The sequence below is a fragment of the Zonotrichia albicollis genome, chromosome W (genome assembly GCF_047830755.1).
Source record: "Zonotrichia albicollis isolate bZonAlb1 chromosome W, bZonAlb1.hap1, whole genome shotgun sequence".
NCBI classification, from domain to species: Eukaryota; Metazoa; Chordata; class Aves; order Passeriformes; family Passerellidae; genus Zonotrichia; species Zonotrichia albicollis.
Window position 1 is genome coordinate 11,164,404 of NC_133859.1, and position 18,582 is coordinate 11,182,985.

The following is an 18,582-nucleotide window of genomic DNA, read 5'->3' on the forward strand; positions in this document are numbered from 1 at the left end:
TATTTTTGATGGTAACAGTGCTTATAATTTTAAAAGAAGATGTATTTTTTTTCCAGCACTCTGAGGTTGCTTTTTGGCCATGAGTTATTTTTGAATATATTTAGGCTCCTGATATTGCAACCAGTCTTCTATCCAACTGGCAAACTCAGACTAGGAAAATAAGAAATGGCTTTGTCATTTCAGCTGCAGCAGAAAGTGAAATTTGTAAATAAAATTACACTTCTGAAGTTCACAGTTTCTCTGGTGCCAGCAATGTTGCTTTACGGTCTGTTTTGTAATGTTTTCCAAGCTTTAAAAGCTTTTAAGCCAACAAGCATGAATAATGTTTACAGTACATTGGTTCCTTTTGTTTTTGGGTCAGATAAAACTAACTTTTGTTTCCTTTTAATCCTGTATTTTCATAGTTGAAGAGATCATGGCAAATAGGGTTCTGGTGTTTGACAGTGAACCTACATATAGCAAATCTGAGGCTGTCTTAACACTTCTCCTATGCAGGTTGAAAAAAATTGTATGTATGTATACTTGTGCTCATGTATATATGTATTTATATAAGCCTCAGAGACTTTTTAAATTTCATCTAATCATTACATGCTCTCTACATTACTTCAGATTTTTATATTGCATTAGTAAATGTTCTGTAGCTATGACTAATGCATTGTAAGCAAGCTGTGTTAACAAAGTCATCCTACAAAATCAGAAAGAAAAATGTCAAGATGCATTCTCTAGTTTGGATGACTTCTGGAGTCTTAAAGAGTGCTTTGTACATGATTTTTGAGCTTTACATATTATTCCTAGTTATAAAGTCTTTGTACATATACTATCACACCCAATCAGTTTAGTCGTTTTTTGAAAATCTTGAGTGTAACATGACTTTTAATTTTCTGTGCTGAATCAGGCTTCATGTATTATTTAAGCTCATAAAGAATGCTTTAAAATATTTGATTATTAAAGTACATTAAGCATTAAATTAAATTAACCTTAAACACCATGTTTGCTTATTAACATACTGTGAAAAGGTGCAATACTGATCCCGCCACAATACTAAATTTCCATTTTCTGGCCTAAAATTCTATGATGTAGACTAAAAAGAAAACAAATTTCAAATTATTATGATCAAACCCTTAATTTATGCCACCTAAAGGAAACATATCTGTACTTTTGTCTGACCCACACTTGAGTTAAAATGAGTTTATTCACTGCTGGAGTGCTTTCTCTAGGCAAGCAAAATCAAGTTAGATTTCTTTTCAAGACACTGAGCAGTATAAAAAGTTCACTTTTGAAGCTAGAGCAAATAAAAGACTGAATTGCAAATTATTGCAGCAAAGGAGGCCTTATTATGAAGACTTCTGCTTTTTTGTTGCAGAGTAATAGTATGTGTTTGGTTTTTTTCTTACTGCAGCTCCTCATGCTCTGTGTCTTAGAATGGTTTAAAGTTTTCTCTTTTTTTAATTTTTAGCCTGCAGTTTAAGTAAAGATGAGACTGAGACTTGCATGAGAAATATAAACATTTTTGATGTGTAATAATCCCATTACATTATAAAAAGCTAAAAAAAACCAAACCAAAACTAGTGTGAAATAAAACTGTTAACCACATAGCTACTGTTCCTTACAGTATTGTGCATTTGACAGTTTACCAAATCAGATAGATTCAAAGGGCTCTAACCCAGTTGTGGATTCTTTCCTTCAGCAGACAAAGTGTACATATTTATAAAAGCATATATATATGTGCACATGTCTTTATTTTTTTATCCTTAGCTAACAGCCCCAGTCCTAAGCTTTCTAGCAAAGGGTCTTGATTCCTGTCAGGGGTTGCTACCAAGACATCAGAAGGATTTTTGACCAAGGTTTTCTAAAGCTCAGTGTCACACCTGCCATACTTTACAAAGGAGGTGTTTGGACGCACAGTCCTAGGACCTACTGTTACTTTGGGTTTTTTTCTTTTTGTCTTTATCCTAGAATTAAGCAGTGTTCACACTAGTTTTCAAATAGTTGACTGGGCAAATTGCATTCTGTGTAATAAAACTTAGTAAAATTGATACGCCTGTTAACTTTTAATGACGAAGTAGTGTGGACACAGAATGTCTAACTGAAGATTAACCCCTTATATTTAGGGTAGTAGTAAATTAAGTTATATAGGGTAAGAATTTGTGCTTGTATTTTGTAAATAATTTTAACTGGTTTTGTTTTAGCTCAACAGGGTGGTAGGTTAGGCATCTGAATTTATTTAAAGACTATTTAAGGGGTTAATCCTAAAATGTAAAACAGATGCAAAAATTCACAAATTAAGAATTACAAGTTTCCTTGATACATTTTTCCAGTCAATATATTCTCAGCGCAATTAGGTGTCTTACAACTTCTTAATCTTTTTAAGTTTCAAGGATATTCATATGATACCTAGTAGTAGCACATTTTAGACTGACATTTCCAGCACTGTGTAAGATTATTTTCTGTGCACTTAAACTGTAATTCTTTTTAGTAAAATTGTTTTCCAAATTGAATTTTTTGGAGCTAGAAGTAATTGGAATTTCAAATTATGTAGTGAGTTATTGTGATTAAAGTTTGCACAGTATAATCTGTTTGCATAGTAGCTTTAAAAAAAGACTGTAAAAACAGACTGATTAGGCTAATGGACAGAAGAGACACATTTTTAATTTCTCAGTCTTATTTTGCCTCTTATTTTCTTGCTGTGCATTCCCTCTAAATATACTCCTTGTCTTTTTATATCCAAGTTTTACTTGTTTCATCAGTTATCTTACCTGGCACCTCTCTTGTATAGGTTTTGGTTTGATTTTTGTTTTGTTTTAAATGAAATGCCCCTTTAAATGTCTTCATTTGCTGTGTAAATACCTTGTTGGTCCAGTTATTCTTCTTTCCACTTTAATATACAGTACATAATTTTAAACATCTGTTTGAGAAGATACCTATGTTCTTAACTTTGTTCTTATTTTGAAATCTTCCCCCTTTTAGCCCCATGTAGAGCAATGGGACTATCCTATTAAAAAAATGCCCAAATCTGAATGGAGTACTTCAGATTTACGTTTTGCAAAGTTATAGAACCATGTTCATTCATAGCTTTTTAGTTGTCTCCAAAGTATCCTACTATTTAAAGTATCCTACTATTTATTTTGCATTTGTGTATAAATAGGTGGTTTCTGAGCTCTCTGCATCATCCCTACTTGCTGGCATGTTTCATGCAACTATATATATAACTTCTATTCTCTGTGTTACCTAACTTTAAATCTTGCTGGAGTAAATCCTGTGAAATGAGTGCCATTGAGTGAAGGCTTTTTTTTTCATCTTGTCTAGTGTATCACCAGTTATGCTACCAGTATACTTTGGCACTAGTCACAGTAGCCATTTTCATAATTAGTAAAGCAAAATACTTTTAAAAGTGATCATTACATTATATCCCTAGAATTTTTAAAGTAACTTGAAGATACCGTTTCATATTGTTCAGTGGTTCCAGTTTCACTGATTTGAACCATTTCCAAAATGGTCTTGTGGTCTTTTCTATTTTAGTAACAAAGCAATCTGCTTTGTAATTAATCATTTTCTGAACATTTAAACATAAAAGATCTACCATATTTTAGAATAATAAAATCATAGAATCATTTAGGTTGGAAAAGCCCTTCAAGATCATCAACTCCAACTGTTAAACTAACGCTGCCAAGTCCACTGCATCTAGTGCCACATCTATACTTCTTTTAAATCCCTTCAGGGATGGTGACTCAGCCACTTCCCTGGGTAGCCTCTTCCAATGCTTGGCAACCCTTTCCTTGAAGAAATTTTTCCTAATATCCAATCTAAACCTCCCCTGGCACAACTTGAGGCCATTTCCTCCTGTCCCATTGTTTGTTACTTGGGAAAAGAAACCAACAACCACCTTGTAACAACCTCCTTTCAGGTAGTTATAGAGAGTGCTAAGGTCCCTCTTGAGCCTCCTTTTCTCTAGGATAAACACCTCCAGCTCCCTCAACCACTCCTCATAAGACTTGTGCTCTAGACCTTTCACTATATCCGTTGTCCTTCTCTGGACACGCTCCAGCACCTCAGTATCTGTCTTGTTTTGAGGGGCCCAAAACTGAACACAGGATTCAAGGTGTGGCCTCACCAGTGCCAAGTACAAAGGTACAGTCACTTCCCTAGTCCTGCTGGCCACACTATTGCTAATGCAATCCAGGATGTCATTGGCCTTCTCGGCCACCTGGGCACACGCTGGCTCATGTTCAGCCGCTGTCAACCATGGCCCCAGGTCCTTTTCTGCCAAGCAACTTTCCAGTCAATTCTCCCCCCAGCCTGTAGTGCTGTGTGGGGTTGTTGTGACCCAAGTGCAGGACCTGGCACTTGGCCTTGTTGAACCTCATACCATTGGCCTCAGCCCATCAATCCAGCCTGTCCAGATTCCTCTGCAGAGCCTTCCTACCCTTGAGCAGATCAACACTCCTACCCAACTTGGTGTCACCTACAAACTTACTGAGGGTGCACTCAATCCCCTCATCCACATAACTGATAAAGATATAAAACAGGACTGGCCCCAGTACTGAGCCTTGGGGAACCCCACTAGTGACTGACTGCCAGCTGGATGTAACTCCATTCCCCGCCACTCTGAGGCTGGTTGTCCAGACAGGTTTTTACTCACAAATACGTGCACTTGTCTGAGCCATGAGCAGCCAGTTTCTCCAGGAGAATGCTCTGGGAAATGGTGTCAAAGGCTTTACTAGGTCTAGGTAGGCTAGATCCCCAGCCTTTCTCTCATTCACTAAGTGGATCACCCTGTCATAGAGGGAGATAAGGTCATTTAAGCAGGACCTGCCTTTCCTAAACCCATGCTGGCTTGGCCTGATCCCCTGGTTGTCCTGTATGTGCCACATGATGACACTCAAGATGATCTGCTCCATGACATTCTGTGGTACCAAGGTCAGGCTGACAGGCCTGTAGTTCCCCAGATTTTCCTTCTGGCCCTTCTTTCAGATAGTCTGCTTAGTTTTTATCTTTCTTGGCTTTTCTTTTTCTTGATGAATCATAAGTAAAGCAGTCCCTATTCAGATCCTTCCTTGCATCCTGAATGATATTGGAATGCATATATCATGGATGAGGAATTTATATGAGTAAGAGAGGATATTAAAAAGTAATGGAACTCTTAAAACTGAAGAGATTTCACATTCCTTTAGTCAGTTTTTTAAAATGCATAATAATTTCTATTTCAAGTTTAAAGTATGATAAAAATAACATTGCAAAATATCTAGTGCTTTTAAGTGTTTTTTAATATACTTAGCTTTTCTTAAAAAGAGTAGGTCCCAAATAGCATGTGACCATTAAAATTTTCATGAAACTAAGTGTGAATATTTCTACTTTGTTAAAGTGGATTTTTAGTGTTCCTTCTGTCTTGTGGTCTCTGTGCTGGTGCACTGTGTCCATTCATTTTTCCTTTTCTATTCAGTTTTAGGGGATATATGTTTTTCCAGTGTTAGCTTAAAGAAAGAAGTACTATGTTTTGCATAATCTGCAATGCATTTGAAAATAACATGACAGCTAAAGTTTAATATGATTCTACAATCTTCATACTGGGTTAATGCCCTAATACTAATTGAATGACTTTTATTGAACAATTGCATTTGTTGTTCATGGGTTCAAGCTTTAAATGGCATGTGTGGCACCGAAGCTACTTTAAATGTTCCAACACCCATTCCTCACTGCATTTTGCCAATTCAATCCATTTTAGATGTAACCTCGGGTATGGTGAAAGACCCACCGGACATGTTGGACAGGCAAAAATGCCTTGACGCTCTGGCTGCTCTACGCCATGCTAAGTGGTTCCAGGTTCGGAACATAATTTTATTTTCTTCTTGTAGCCTTATGAGAGATTAGTTCAGTTGCAATATAAATGTCTAACTGGGTGAAAACACTCAGTGTTGTTCATGCTAATAATACTTAATATTTTTCTGGTCCCTGAATTTAGGTGTAGAAGGTTGAGTAGAGAGGAACTGCTGTATGCAGTTATTGTTCATTTGACCTATTTTTTTCTTTTTCTGGTCATCAAGAAAGCAATGTGGAAAGCTTGATTCACATGTGGAAAGCTTGATTCACTTGGGGTGATCATATGTTGTATATTTGTTATATGTTCCATAAGGCTGCAGAGTAACTTTGCTTTAAATGATGAAATATTTGTTTAAAGCTTTGTGTTTAGATTTAAGACTTTTTTCCTAGTTCTTTAAGTGTAGGGAATGAAAGGCAAGAAGCAACTGTTTGGTTTAGTGACTTTGCATTCTGGCAAAGGCACAATAAAGAAACGAAACAGATTCCCTTCACCTTTCCATCTCTATACCTATTTCTTAGACCTTTATTTCTAATATAGAAAAATACTGTATTTATTGTTGCAGGTGAACATAGGTCAAAGTGTATAGGGGATCAAGAAATGTTATTCTTGTATAACCTGTGCACTTTGACTTCTATCACCTTAAATTACTAACCCTGTATAAAATACTGCTGTAAATGGCAGCTCTTAGAATAAAGTTGTAGAATGATTTGTTTTGGTCTTGTATCTGAGCTTCCATTGAACAGCAGTGTTTTAGTCTTTCAACAAGTCCTATTTGCTGTATCTGCTGGGATTAATTTGATTTTGTATTGTTCTTAAGGCTAGAGCTAATGGTCTGCAGTCCTGTGTGGTTATCATACGTATTCTTCGCGACCTCTGTCAGCGAGTTCCAACTTGGTCTGATTTTCCAAGCTGGGTGAGTAATGTTCTTTTGAATGAGTTTTTAATGCACATTGGGGTTTTTTTAATCCACTGCAAATAAAGCATGGAAATGTGTTACTACAGATTTAAAATTTAGATTTTTAAAAGGAGTAATGTAGGGTTTTGCTTGGGCAGTTGGTTGGTTGGTTGATTTTTTGGTTTTCCCCAACAAACGATCCAGATTACCTCTAAAATTTTAATTTTCTGTGATTTTGCCATGTGGAGCTGAAAATGTTTTTTTCAAAATGAAATTTCTTGTTGTTTTTGGAATTCTTTGAGAGTAGCATTCTTATTCAATATTTTAGCATTTTTTTCCTTTACTCTGTATCAAAGAACCTATTTTTTTACTTACAACCTGCTCTGAATTGCTTGGACTTTGCTGAAACTGGTAGAAAATAATGTCAGCTGTACCCAGATAGCTCTGTGATAACAGAAAAGCTGCTTGAAAAAATAATTCACAGCAATTCCTGCAATCATTAATATGTTGTTTCTGCAAGATGAAATACCACAGTACTAGTCTGTGGATGTGTAACCATTGGCATTTTAATCAGTGTCACTTAGACACAGCTCTCTAGGTTGTAACTGGTTACCTATCTCAATTCTTGCAGCTGAGTGGTTTTGGAGCATTCTTTTACATTGACTATCTTAAGTTATGCTCTCCAGGAGTGCAACTTGTGTTCCAAATATTAATAAATGTTCAATCTGTGGACTGCACAAAGTTAGTCTGAACCAAAATCTCCAAAGCATATATATGTGGAGGTAAATTCAACTTTGACTTTTTTGTTTCATAGACCAAATCCTGTTGCACTGTGCTGCTTCCTAATGTAGACTTTTCAGTTTTGGCAGGAAGAGTGCTAACATTGTCAAGACAGTTATAATAGTTGGCATTATTTCAATGAGAAATGTTTTACAATTGTAATAAGCTTGCTGACCAGAAAAAATGTGGAGCAATTATTTCTGCTTCTTAAAATATTTAAAGTTAAAAAAAAATCCACTTTCTCTGCTATACTTCATGAAAGATATACTGTACAAATATAGTTTTACAGAAGCTCGGAAGTATGTAAGTACCCTCAATATTGCTTACTAAGTAGCCAAAGAATAAACCCAGACATACTTTTAGAAAAGCATCCTTTAAAATATTGCAACACACAGCAGGCACATAGATGAAGAACAAGGAATGTTGTTTCTTATTTCTCATAATATCTGTTCTAAGGCACAGCCAGAAATGAAGCGATGTGTCACAGAATCACAGAATGGGTAAAGTTGGAAGGGACCACAGTGGGTCATCTGGTTCAGCCTCCCTGCTTCAGCAGGGTCATCTCAGAGCACATGGCACAGGACTGCATCCAGATGGATCTGGACTATCTCCAGTGAGGGAGACTACACAATCTCTCTGGGTAACCTGTTCCAGTGCATGGTCACTCACAGAATAAAGAAGTTCTTCCTTATATTCAGGTGGAACTTCCTGTGCATCAGTTTCTGCACATTGCTTCTTGTTCTATTGGTTGGCATCACCAAGAAGAGCCTGTCTCTATCCTCTGACACTCACCCTTTAGGTACTTGCAGACATTGATGAGGTCCCCTCTCAGTTGCCTCTTCTCAAGGCTGAACAGGCCCAATTCCCTCAGCTTTTCCTCTTAAGAGAGATACTCTAGACCCTTGATCAACTTCATAGCCCTCTGCTGGACCTGCTCCAGGAGCTCTATGTCTCTCTTGTACTGAGGAGCCCAGAACTGGACACAGCACTCCATCACACCAGGGCTGAGCAGAAGGGCAGGATCACCTTCCTCGACCTTCTGGCAACACTCTTCCCAATGCACCCCAGGATGCCATTGGCCTTCTTGGCCACAAGGGCACTGCTGGCTCATGGGCATCTTGTCCACCAGGACCCTCAAGTTCTTCTCTGTAGAGCTGCTTTCCAGCAGGTCACCCCCAGCCTGTACTGGTGCCTGGGGGTTATTCCTCCACAGATGCAGGACTCTGCACTTGCCTTTGTTGAATTTCACATGGTTCCTCTCTGTTCATCTCTCCAACCTGTCGAGGTCCTTCTAAAGAGCAGCACAGCACCCTGGAGTATTGGCCGCTCCTCCCAGCTTTGTGCCATCAGCAAACTTGCTGAGGAGGCATCTGCCCCTTTGTCCAAGTCATTGATGAAAACATTAAACAATACTGGACAGTATAGAACCTTGGAAAGCACCACTAGTGACATTCCTCCAACTAGAGTGCCACTGATCACAACCCTCTGGGATCTGCCCTTCAGCCAGTTCTCAATACACCTCACTGTCCACTTATTCAGTCCATACTTCCTGAGTTTGCCTATGAGGATTTCATGAGAGATTTCAGGCCTAGGTGTCTCAGTTCTCTCTAAAAGTGCTTCCTGTCTTGCTCTTGTCTCCGAAAAATGGGAAATAAACTCTCCAACCAATTTGCTAGGTTAGAAAGCCAACATTACTTTATTAGCAGTGCTGGATACATGGGGGATTCTTCTCAAAGCATGCATGAGCAGCAACCTAACAGACCAGGTTATATTCCTGAAACTAATGCATATTCATCACATTTCCTGAATGCATGCATATATGCTAATTATTTCCATGGACTTGTTTGGATATGGTTCTAGATCTTCTGATTAATCTTTTCTCTTTCAGAGTATCTCAAGTATGTCATCAGGTCATAATGTACTTCACTTATCATTCTTTGCTCTGACACACAATCCTTGTTCTCAAAACTAAGATATAAGCTAATACATATTAATCACTGATAGAAGTAAACAAGGATACATTAGCTGGCAGAAGACTTCTTAGTCACAGATATAGGGAGTTAACACAAGGTCACAATCATCTCTGGTATTTGCATAAGCAGTGTATGGTACAAAAGTAAACATTAACCACAAATACAGGGATCATACACTATTGTGCTGAAGTTAAAAGAATGTTCCAACATCTACCCCCAGTGCTGCATAGACTTCTTATTAAAGAAATTTAACTTGTTCAGTAACACTCTTGGTACCCGATGCATTGCCAGTGCCGCGAATCACCATTGAAATTTGTGCATTCAGTTGTTCTTTTGGCTTGTTAGCAAAGTCCTACTGAAAAAAAAGACATTTAAAATATATATTATTTCTGACAGTTACAGATAAAATTTTGTAGATTGAAGAAATATATTTTCCTAGATGCAGAACTTCTCCTGACCTTTATGCTAGAAGTCTGTTACAAGCCAGAGATGCCAGAGCATTTCAGAAAGAGCCTAAGTAGTTTTAATAATAGAAAACATTAGGAAATCTAAACACAAATTAGTATCAGTCTCTTTATATAGCTAGAAATAAAAACTAAATTAGAAGAATTGTGTCAAGTTCCTACAAGTTAGAAGGAACCAATATTCAAAATTTATTTTTATTTTCCAAACTTGAAATCTAGCCGTTTGTGCACATAAACACTGGGGCATCATAATTCACATTTTTCTATGATGAAATTGAAGACTTTAGTGTATTTAGTGTATTTTAGTGTATACTTTAGTGTATTTTAGTGTATACTTTAGTGTTTTTTATGAGAATCCAAAAGAGTTAGACTTGAATAAATAATGCGATCTGCTTTTTTTTCTTTCCTGCTGTATTTTGCTTCATACTTGAAAACAACTAAATTGTTGCTAAAACTCAAAAGCTTGACCCTGAGTAATACAGTCTAAGTCCTAAAATACCATGATCAAGAATTGAAATTTGTCAGTTAAATTGAGCTAAAATAGAAAGGAATAGGCACCCTTAGGGAGTAATTGTAATCAGCACTGCCTGTAGTTACTTGCATGCATTAGAATGGACATTTATTCTTGGAAAATAGAAATAGAAGGCAACATTAGAGCAACTGTAACTTGGGAGAGGAACCAAAAAAAACCAAACTACCAGAAATCCCACCAAAAACCAAGAGAGACATATTGTTTGAAAATAAAACTTGCCAAGGAGGTGGTATTGAAACATCCATTTAATGCTTACTTCGCAAAAATAAGCATAAACTTTTATAGGTTTTTTTCTTTTTAATGGTGTCTAATAAAGGCAAACAATGGAAACATTCACAGAAAAAAAAGGTGTAAATTTTAGAAAACCTGTTTATCATCAAGGGTTTTTTTACACTTGTTTAACATCTAAGTTAGTGTTAGGGTATACCCAAAAAACAAAAATTGAAGTGGACTTCAGTTTTGCAAAACTGAAGAATTAGTAACCACTTAAATGTTAAAAGGTCATTAAATGTTGGATACTTTAAGTTTCTGTATTCTTGTAGAGAAAAAGATAATTTCTCTGTAGCATCCTGTTAATTTCATTAGATGAATCAAATTCATCATTTCATACTGATTTGTGGAAGGAAAAATACTCCACAACTTGTAAAAGTTGTAAAGCCGGTATGTTTATTACAGTGCTGGATGCATGTGGGGATCGTTCCCCATAAAGGACATGTGCACCCCTGAGAACTCCCGATCCTTTTTTATCCCCCTTACTGGTACATATGCATAGAATTTCACAATAGTTTCATACATATTCATTTTACTGGTTTCCCGTTACACTTGCAGCTAGTTTTTTTATCAGAAAATACAGAAAGAACTCCTGGGTCACTGTTTTGTGGAGAAAAGAAGAAATCTCACAACTTTATAAAAGTTGTAAAGCTTGGTATGTTTATTACGGCACCGGACGCATGCGGAGAATTCTCTCCTTAAAAGGCATGCGTACCTCTGAGGATTTCAGGTCTCCTTTTATCTCCCCTTCCAAATGCATATGCATACAGTTTCACAATAGGTTCACACATATTCATTCCGCGTGACATTTATCGCCAGTTCCTCTTTATCAAAAGAATTTGTAGGTCAGGGCAGATCGACCTTGTGGTCGTTTCTGTTTTTTCTCTCTGTCTCCTCACTATCTCTGTCCTGCAGTTTTTCCCTTCAGCTTTGGCCTCACAGACTTTTCACCTCTCCTAGACATTTTACCTAATTCAAAATGGATTTTTACTCTGTCTCAGTCACCTTGCCCTGTCTCCTGCAGCCTCAGCTTTGGTTTTCGTCTGTTTCAAAGTTCAAGGGGTCTCTCTTATCTCTCTCACATTTTTCCTTCAGCTGAGGCAGTTTTTTTTTTAAACAGCACATTTCATCCAAATCCAAAATGGATTTCCACCCTGGTAAATTTCCAGTCTGTTTCAATATTGTGTGCTGTTTACTCACATGGCTAACAGATTCCAGTGACCTACTACATTTCATGCTCTCAAAAAATGACTGGACAAGTTCTCCAAGGAGGCTAGTACTGTATAAATTTTTAAGAAAATCTTTCGACAATTTGTCATGAGAAGCAGCATATTGGTACTCAACACTCAATGTTAATCTTACAGTAGCTTTCTTTTTATTAATTGTTAACAAACATCTGATTTTTAAAATTTTAACTGAAAGTGTTGTGTGATGTGTAATATCGTTCAAAATTTCAGTTTTAAAAGTTCTATACTGAACAACAGTAGTAGATTTTTTTTTATATCAGTCTTCTAAATTGTCTGGATTTTCTTATTGTTCTTCTAGGCTATGGAGTTGCTTGTGGAAAAAGCAATTAGCAGTGCTACTGGACCACAGAGTCCTGGGGATGCACTAAGAAGAGTTTTTGAGTGTATATCTTCAGGAATCATCCTTAAAGGCAAGTTGCAGTTGATTAGTGTTTGTATACTTATGTTTAAGTAATGTAAAATCTGTAATCTTGATTGAAATAAGATGGAGATGTGCTACTAATTAGCCTAACTGTTTTAGGTGGTCCTGGCCTTCTGGACCCTTGTGAGAAAGATCCTTTTGATACACTTGCAGTAATGACAGATCAGCAACGAGAGGATATTACTTCAAGTGCACAGGTAAGCAAAAGTGTCACGGTACGATAAATTGGATTCAAACCTATACAGGGGACCTTCAGCCAACCCTGTTCAACCTTAACTGCAAGCAAACCACTGGCCAGAGAGCTGGGCAGAGAGCAGTCCCATCCAAGCAGCTATCTGGGCCTTGGAGATTCAAAGCCCCTATAAAAAGGGCAGCCATATTAAACTCAGGGCTGTTTGCTGATGATGATTGGTGTGTTGTGTCGTGTGTCTCTCTTTAACCCATGACCCCACATAACAGAGAAGTGTTTTAAGTAACTAAATTTGATGGATAGTTTTTTTGTGGGGATGGTTGGTTGATTTGGGGTTTTTTTGGTGTTTTTATTAATGAAACTATATGATGGACATGAATTTTCTTTTCTTAGAATGTAGTCTAGTCTTTCAAATGATCAGTCTTAAACTAGGCAATAAAAATGTCACAACAGAGAATGTATTATAGTGTTCATTTTTGTACTAAAATTAGCAAATTTTCCTGAAAAGTTTGAAGCACTCCCATCTACATATATATAATCTCTGTAAAGATGCTTACTCTACAGTAGTATATTATTAGATTTAAAATTGGACTGGCATTTAATATATTATAAATTGTCCTGGTTTAGGTCAAATTTTTGGAGGAAACCTCCAAAGGGGTCTCCTCTAGAAAGCAAATTTCAGCAGCCCCTCCCCTAACCAGTTCGGGAGAAAAAAATCTCCTTGGAGAGAAGTGGAAAAAACTGTTTATTTAACAAGAAAATACAAGCATGAAAAAAAAAAGTAATATAAACAATGGAACCTCTTGCTGTTCTGAAGAGATGGCAAATTCAGAGTCCTTCTGTGGATGTGGCTCAGTCTCTCTGGGGCTTGGGCCCAGCATGCCAGGCCTGGCATTTAGCTTGGGGGGCCCCTGAGTGATTCTCCTGATGTCCTGGATCGGAGAGAAGCTGAACAGTCCTAGAAGAAGACACAGTTCAGGGAAAACCTTTCTTGCCTTAGCTAACAAGGAAAACCAGTGAAAAAAAAGCAAAGAGAAACTCATTCTCTCTCTCTCTGCAAAAGCTGAGAACTCTGAGAGCACTGAGCTCTTATCTGTCTCCTGCTGTCTGAGCTAGGCAGCACAGTTTGTGAGAGAGGGGAATTCTGGGGGAGTAAAGTGAAGCTTCTGCTGATAAACTGCGTGCAGAATCATAAAGTCACTCCAAGAAATCTGTGAAAGCTTAAATTTTAATATTTATTGTATCTACTTACAGTATTGGCTATTCATGCTTGCAGCTTAAGAGTTTACTGCCCCTACCTCTTAATTCAATCCTTTTGCTGAAGATCGCTAATGCATATTGGGGCACATGACAAGCCTTGGCTGCTTCAATGCAAGTCCAGCAGCTAAAACACATGTATATTATTTTTAAGTTAATATGTTGTATTTTGTGTCAAAGCAGCAAATGGGACATACACATTTTGTTGTGTTGACTTTGTTGGGGGAAGGAAGAGAGGATAATAAGAGCTAAGGATAATATCATATACCACTAATATTCTTCATTAATTGTTTGATAAAGTATTTTAAATTGACATTTGTTTCTAACAGAAATATCTTTTTTCTATCCTTTTTCTAGTTTGCGCTGAGACTCCTTGCATTCCGTCAAATACACAAAGTTTTAGGAATGGATCCATTACCACAGATGAATCAACGCTTCAGCATTCATAATAATCGTAAAAGAAGAAGGGACAGTGATGGGGTTGATGGATTTGAAGCAGAGGGAAAAAAAGACAAAAAAGATTATGATAACTTTTAAAAACATTTGTCACTAGTGCTAAGATTGAAGGTGATAAAAAGTCCATTTGTTGCCTTGCTTTTAAATGGACATAATAATGTATGTTTAAAATATCCAAAAACAACTTAATAATTATATTTTGAAGAGAAAAATATAGCTCTTCTGTGAGATTGTGAATATTTTAATGATGTACTGTATCAGACAGATTATTAATGGAAAGACTGCAAATGGAAACTGTCACTGGAAAAAATAGTGTTAAGTTTTTTCCTCATTACATTTTCTTTAAATGTGTTGCTACCTTTAGTCTCCGTTTCTCTCTCATGTGCATTGTTTTATCTTAACTGTATTTAATTCAGTGTTTGCGCTTCTGTTCCTGTGTGTATTTTGATTATTTTTTTTATTTGGAAGGTTTTTTCTTTGCCTTTCACACTAGTTGTATATGTTACATTGTGTTAGCATAAACTGTTGCCCTCCCAGTTAATATTTTACAGAAGTTCATTTTGTAAAGTCAGACCGCAGGATTATGTTTTTGCTTTTGTTTTCCTAAATGTGAAGGGGTTGCAACACATAATTATCCTGCCATTTGAGTGCTCAAAATTAAATGTTTTTGCCAATCTTTTGGCATTTGTCTCTTTAGTGTGATATAAAGTGTGATATAGTGTGATATCAATATAAATATTTGTTAATCTAATCAACTTTGCTGTTAGTTGTGTATTAGCAGTATAAAAGCTAATATATAGAGTATGGTCTTACAACAGTTTTAAAGCAGCTGCACAACTGATCCAAGTTTTGCATGATGTTTTGGGTTTTTTTTAATATAAGGGCTTTTAAAACTATCATTTTAGATTAAATGTGTAGGTCTTTCTATGACTGACTTTGTGACATAGCAAGGTCAAAATATAACTTTCTGAATTTCCTTTTTCATCATACAAACAGAAGCAGGCATTTCCCATTTAGACAAAGTTAGTAATTCTTTTCAGTCCACTTGGTTGATATTAATGCCTCTCAGCCCTTAAAATAAACATTTGTCATATCAGTGCCTGTAAGGGTATTCCTTATAGCTATTTCTGTATAAACTCTCAGTGATTTTTTTTTCAATAATTCAAATTTTAAAAAGTGAACCATAATTGAAAAAGTGAACATTATTAAAGGAAAAAAGTAACCCTGAAAATTGTTTGATGTACGCTTATGTCTCTTTCAAAAAGCTAAGTATAGCAGTGGTATAGTAATGTTACACTATACTGTTGATGTATGCTCTGGTACACAGGTGTGATTTGTTGTCACAGCACTACTGTGGAATATACAACTAAAAGCTAAAATTTATTAAATTACTAAAATTCATTATACACTTGAAACTGAAGTTTCCCTCATTCTGTTCAGTGTGTATTATACTTTTTGCAAACCCATAAAACTCACAGATAAACATAGACTAACATTCTGGTAACTACTGATGGCTGTAGGAGTGTATCACACATTACAAAGATAATTTGTTATTTCTGGTACAATTTAAAAAATCTTTTTGTTCCATTTTGAGGTTGAATTTATCTTTGACCTTTTTAATAAATGCCTCTTGGGGTAGGATGGGGGGATGTTTTGGTTTGCAATGCTTACTGCTAACAGCATGGGCCTGTAAAACAGAAATATACAGTATTTTAGAAAAATTGAGAGAATCTTAAGGAAATGTATTAATAACATTCTTCAAGCATTAGAGTGCAGTTTTAAAATGAGTGGTTATTAGTGGTTATCAAATAAAAGGAAGGCTTTCTCATTGTAGGAAAGATTTCTTACCAATTTCAGCATCAGAAATACAATAATTAATGCATGCTTTAAAATTACTTTAAAAAAGGATTATGCTAGTTTCTTTTGTCTAGCCTTGATGTGTGCCTCCAAGCATGTGCTTGGTTTTAGTTGGTGGGTATTGGTTGTTTGGGTTTTTTGGTTGGTTGGTTGGTTGGTTGATTGTTTTTTTTACAAGGGCTATCTTGCTGCCATGGTGTCTAATAAGCAATTACTGTTTATTTTGAAAGTTACAGGTGCTATTCATGTGGCTAGTTCAACTCCATACCAAAGTTTCTTTCTCCATAAAACAAACATTTATTTGGGCATGTGATTAACCCTAAAATTTAGGATTAAAAAGGTCAAAGATGTATTTTGGATTTCCTGTGTTTTTGTTCTACTGGCTTTAAACTCTTAAGCAGTTTTTGGGTCTTTTGAACTGTTGTATACTTAAAATGATTCCACATTAAATATGAAGCTGTGACTATGATTTTTGCACTGTGTGGTAAAGAGGGAATTTGCAGTTTATTTCTGTTTTACTTGCCCATTTTAATGGGCTATTTTAACGATGTAACTTCTGACTCCTGTTAAGCTAAGAATAATGGAAAAACAAGGTTTTAAAAAGTACAGCATGAACTTTGTTTTTAAATATTACATTGTGTGCTTAGGAAGATAAAGTTAAGACCAAGTAATCAATTTACAAGCAAATAGCCATTTTAATACCCTATGTTTTGATAATGTTATTGGTTCACTAATAAACAGTGTTTGCCTTTCTTATTGAGCAATGCTGTGTGTTAAATCTCAAAGTGCCAGACACTATAGTCATAATATACAAAAAAGAAATGTACACAGCAAGAATTTTCCCCTCAGTGTTCACTTTAGAGGAACAATTTAGTAAAATGAGAGCTGTTCTGTTTTGAAGTATTTTCAAGCTTTGTCTGCCTAGTTTTTAAGTATGTGCTGTCTGTGAGTATTATGGTTTCACATGGGTTTCTGTAGAGGCATTGGTAGAAATGCAAGTCTGTTGGATACATTCCATTAACATCTTACCCTATTATAGAATTCTATATGAATTGTTAACCTTATGGAGCTATTGAATGCGATGGATTCATTTGCTGCTTATATTTTTAGACCTATTTCACTACTCAGAAGTGATTTAAAATTTACTTAAAATTGTACCTAGAAACTTTCTGAGAGTTGAAATCAACTTTAAATATTCCTACAGCAATTTTCATGTATATTTAACATTCTTGTTGTTTGATGAATATCTGGTGATGATGGGTCTGTGAAGAATTTACTCAATGCCAAATTCATTTCTTTATTAAACAAGACCCATTTGCACTACCCAAACAGATTTTATCAGCATACCACTAGTAATAGAGAAGGGGAAAAAAGAAATTGGGAGGCATAATTTGCATTCTGCTGTTTTTTCCTACTTACATCATAGGTTTGCAAAGTACAGTGATAGATTCAGCCAGAACATGTTTTCCTTCTGGGTGGTATTTTTTTCCTCTGAAAGCTGTAAGCCAAAGAGCTTTCCCAGGCAAAACAGGCTAGCAAATTAGATTTCTTCTGAGAGATACTTTTATAAATCTTCTCAAGAGTTCTCTTTTCCTGTACTGTGATATTTCTCAGCCTTTTTAAAATGAAACAGACACCTAGTCTTTTGAGGAGGAAAAAAATTAAGGAGTGTCATCAACAGTGTTATCACAGTGGTTTTGATTTACATCCAAATAAAAATCAGGCTTAATTTTGTTAATATCTGTTGATTTGTGTTCTCCAATTTTGTTCCATTTTCTCATTTCAATTTATGAAAACGTGCAAATCATATAATCATTGTCCTGGTTTAGGACAAATTAGGGGAAATCTCCAAGAGGGAGCCCCCCAGAAAAAAACAAACCTCCAACCACCCCTCCCCCAACACCGGGTTCGGGAAGGAATTTCTCGGAGGAGCAAAGTGGAAAACAAAACCTATTTATTTACAAGTAACAAAAGAACACTCCCCAACACAAGAAAAGAAAAGGGACCAGACTGTGTTGTGGAGGGCGCCGAATCTTCTCTAGCAGGCTTCGGGTGTCCTGGAGCTCGCAGGTCAGAATCCGGAGCCGGTCCAGTATCTTCAGGGGAGGGTAAGAAAGAGAGAGAGAGAACAAAAGAAAAAGGAAAAAAAAAAAAAAAAAACAGCGCAAAAGCAAAAAGCAAGCAAGCAAGCAAGCAAGCAGCTAGCAAAGCCAAACAGCAAAAGCAAAAGCAAAAAGCCAAAAGTGCCTGGTCACACCCCCCCCCCCCCCTCCTCTCTTCCCCATCCCGCCACAGCCAGACTGCCGGGGGGGGGGGGGGGGGGGGGGGGAAAGGCACAGCTGCCAGACATAACACACGATATTGGGATAAAGGCTGTCACCCCACGACAATCATTAAGGTTGAAAAAGGCCTATTAGATCAT

General features: G+C 36.5%; 1 protein-coding gene across 4 annotated transcripts in view; it reads left to right on the forward strand.

Annotated features, from left to right (window-relative positions):
- The window catches only part of LOC141726841 (zinc finger RNA-binding protein-like), an 82,784-nt gene extending 64,886 nt beyond the window's left edge, over positions 1 to 17,898 (forward strand). For all 4 annotated transcript variants that reach the window (XM_074531946.1, XM_074531948.1, XM_074531947.1 and 1 more), the window contains 5 exons: positions 5,723 to 5,820; positions 6,636 to 6,731; positions 12,278 to 12,389; positions 12,500 to 12,597; positions 14,205 to 17,898. In XM_074531946.1, coding sequence (XP_074388047.1) covers positions 5,723 to 5,820; positions 6,636 to 6,731; positions 12,278 to 12,389; positions 12,500 to 12,597; positions 14,205 to 14,384 — 584 coding nt within the window. In that variant the 3' untranslated portion in view covers positions 14,385 to 17,898. The remainder of the gene's footprint in view (positions 1 to 5,722; positions 5,821 to 6,635; positions 6,732 to 12,277; positions 12,390 to 12,499; positions 12,598 to 14,204) is intronic.
- Positions 17,899 to 18,582: the final 684 nt, after the last annotated feature.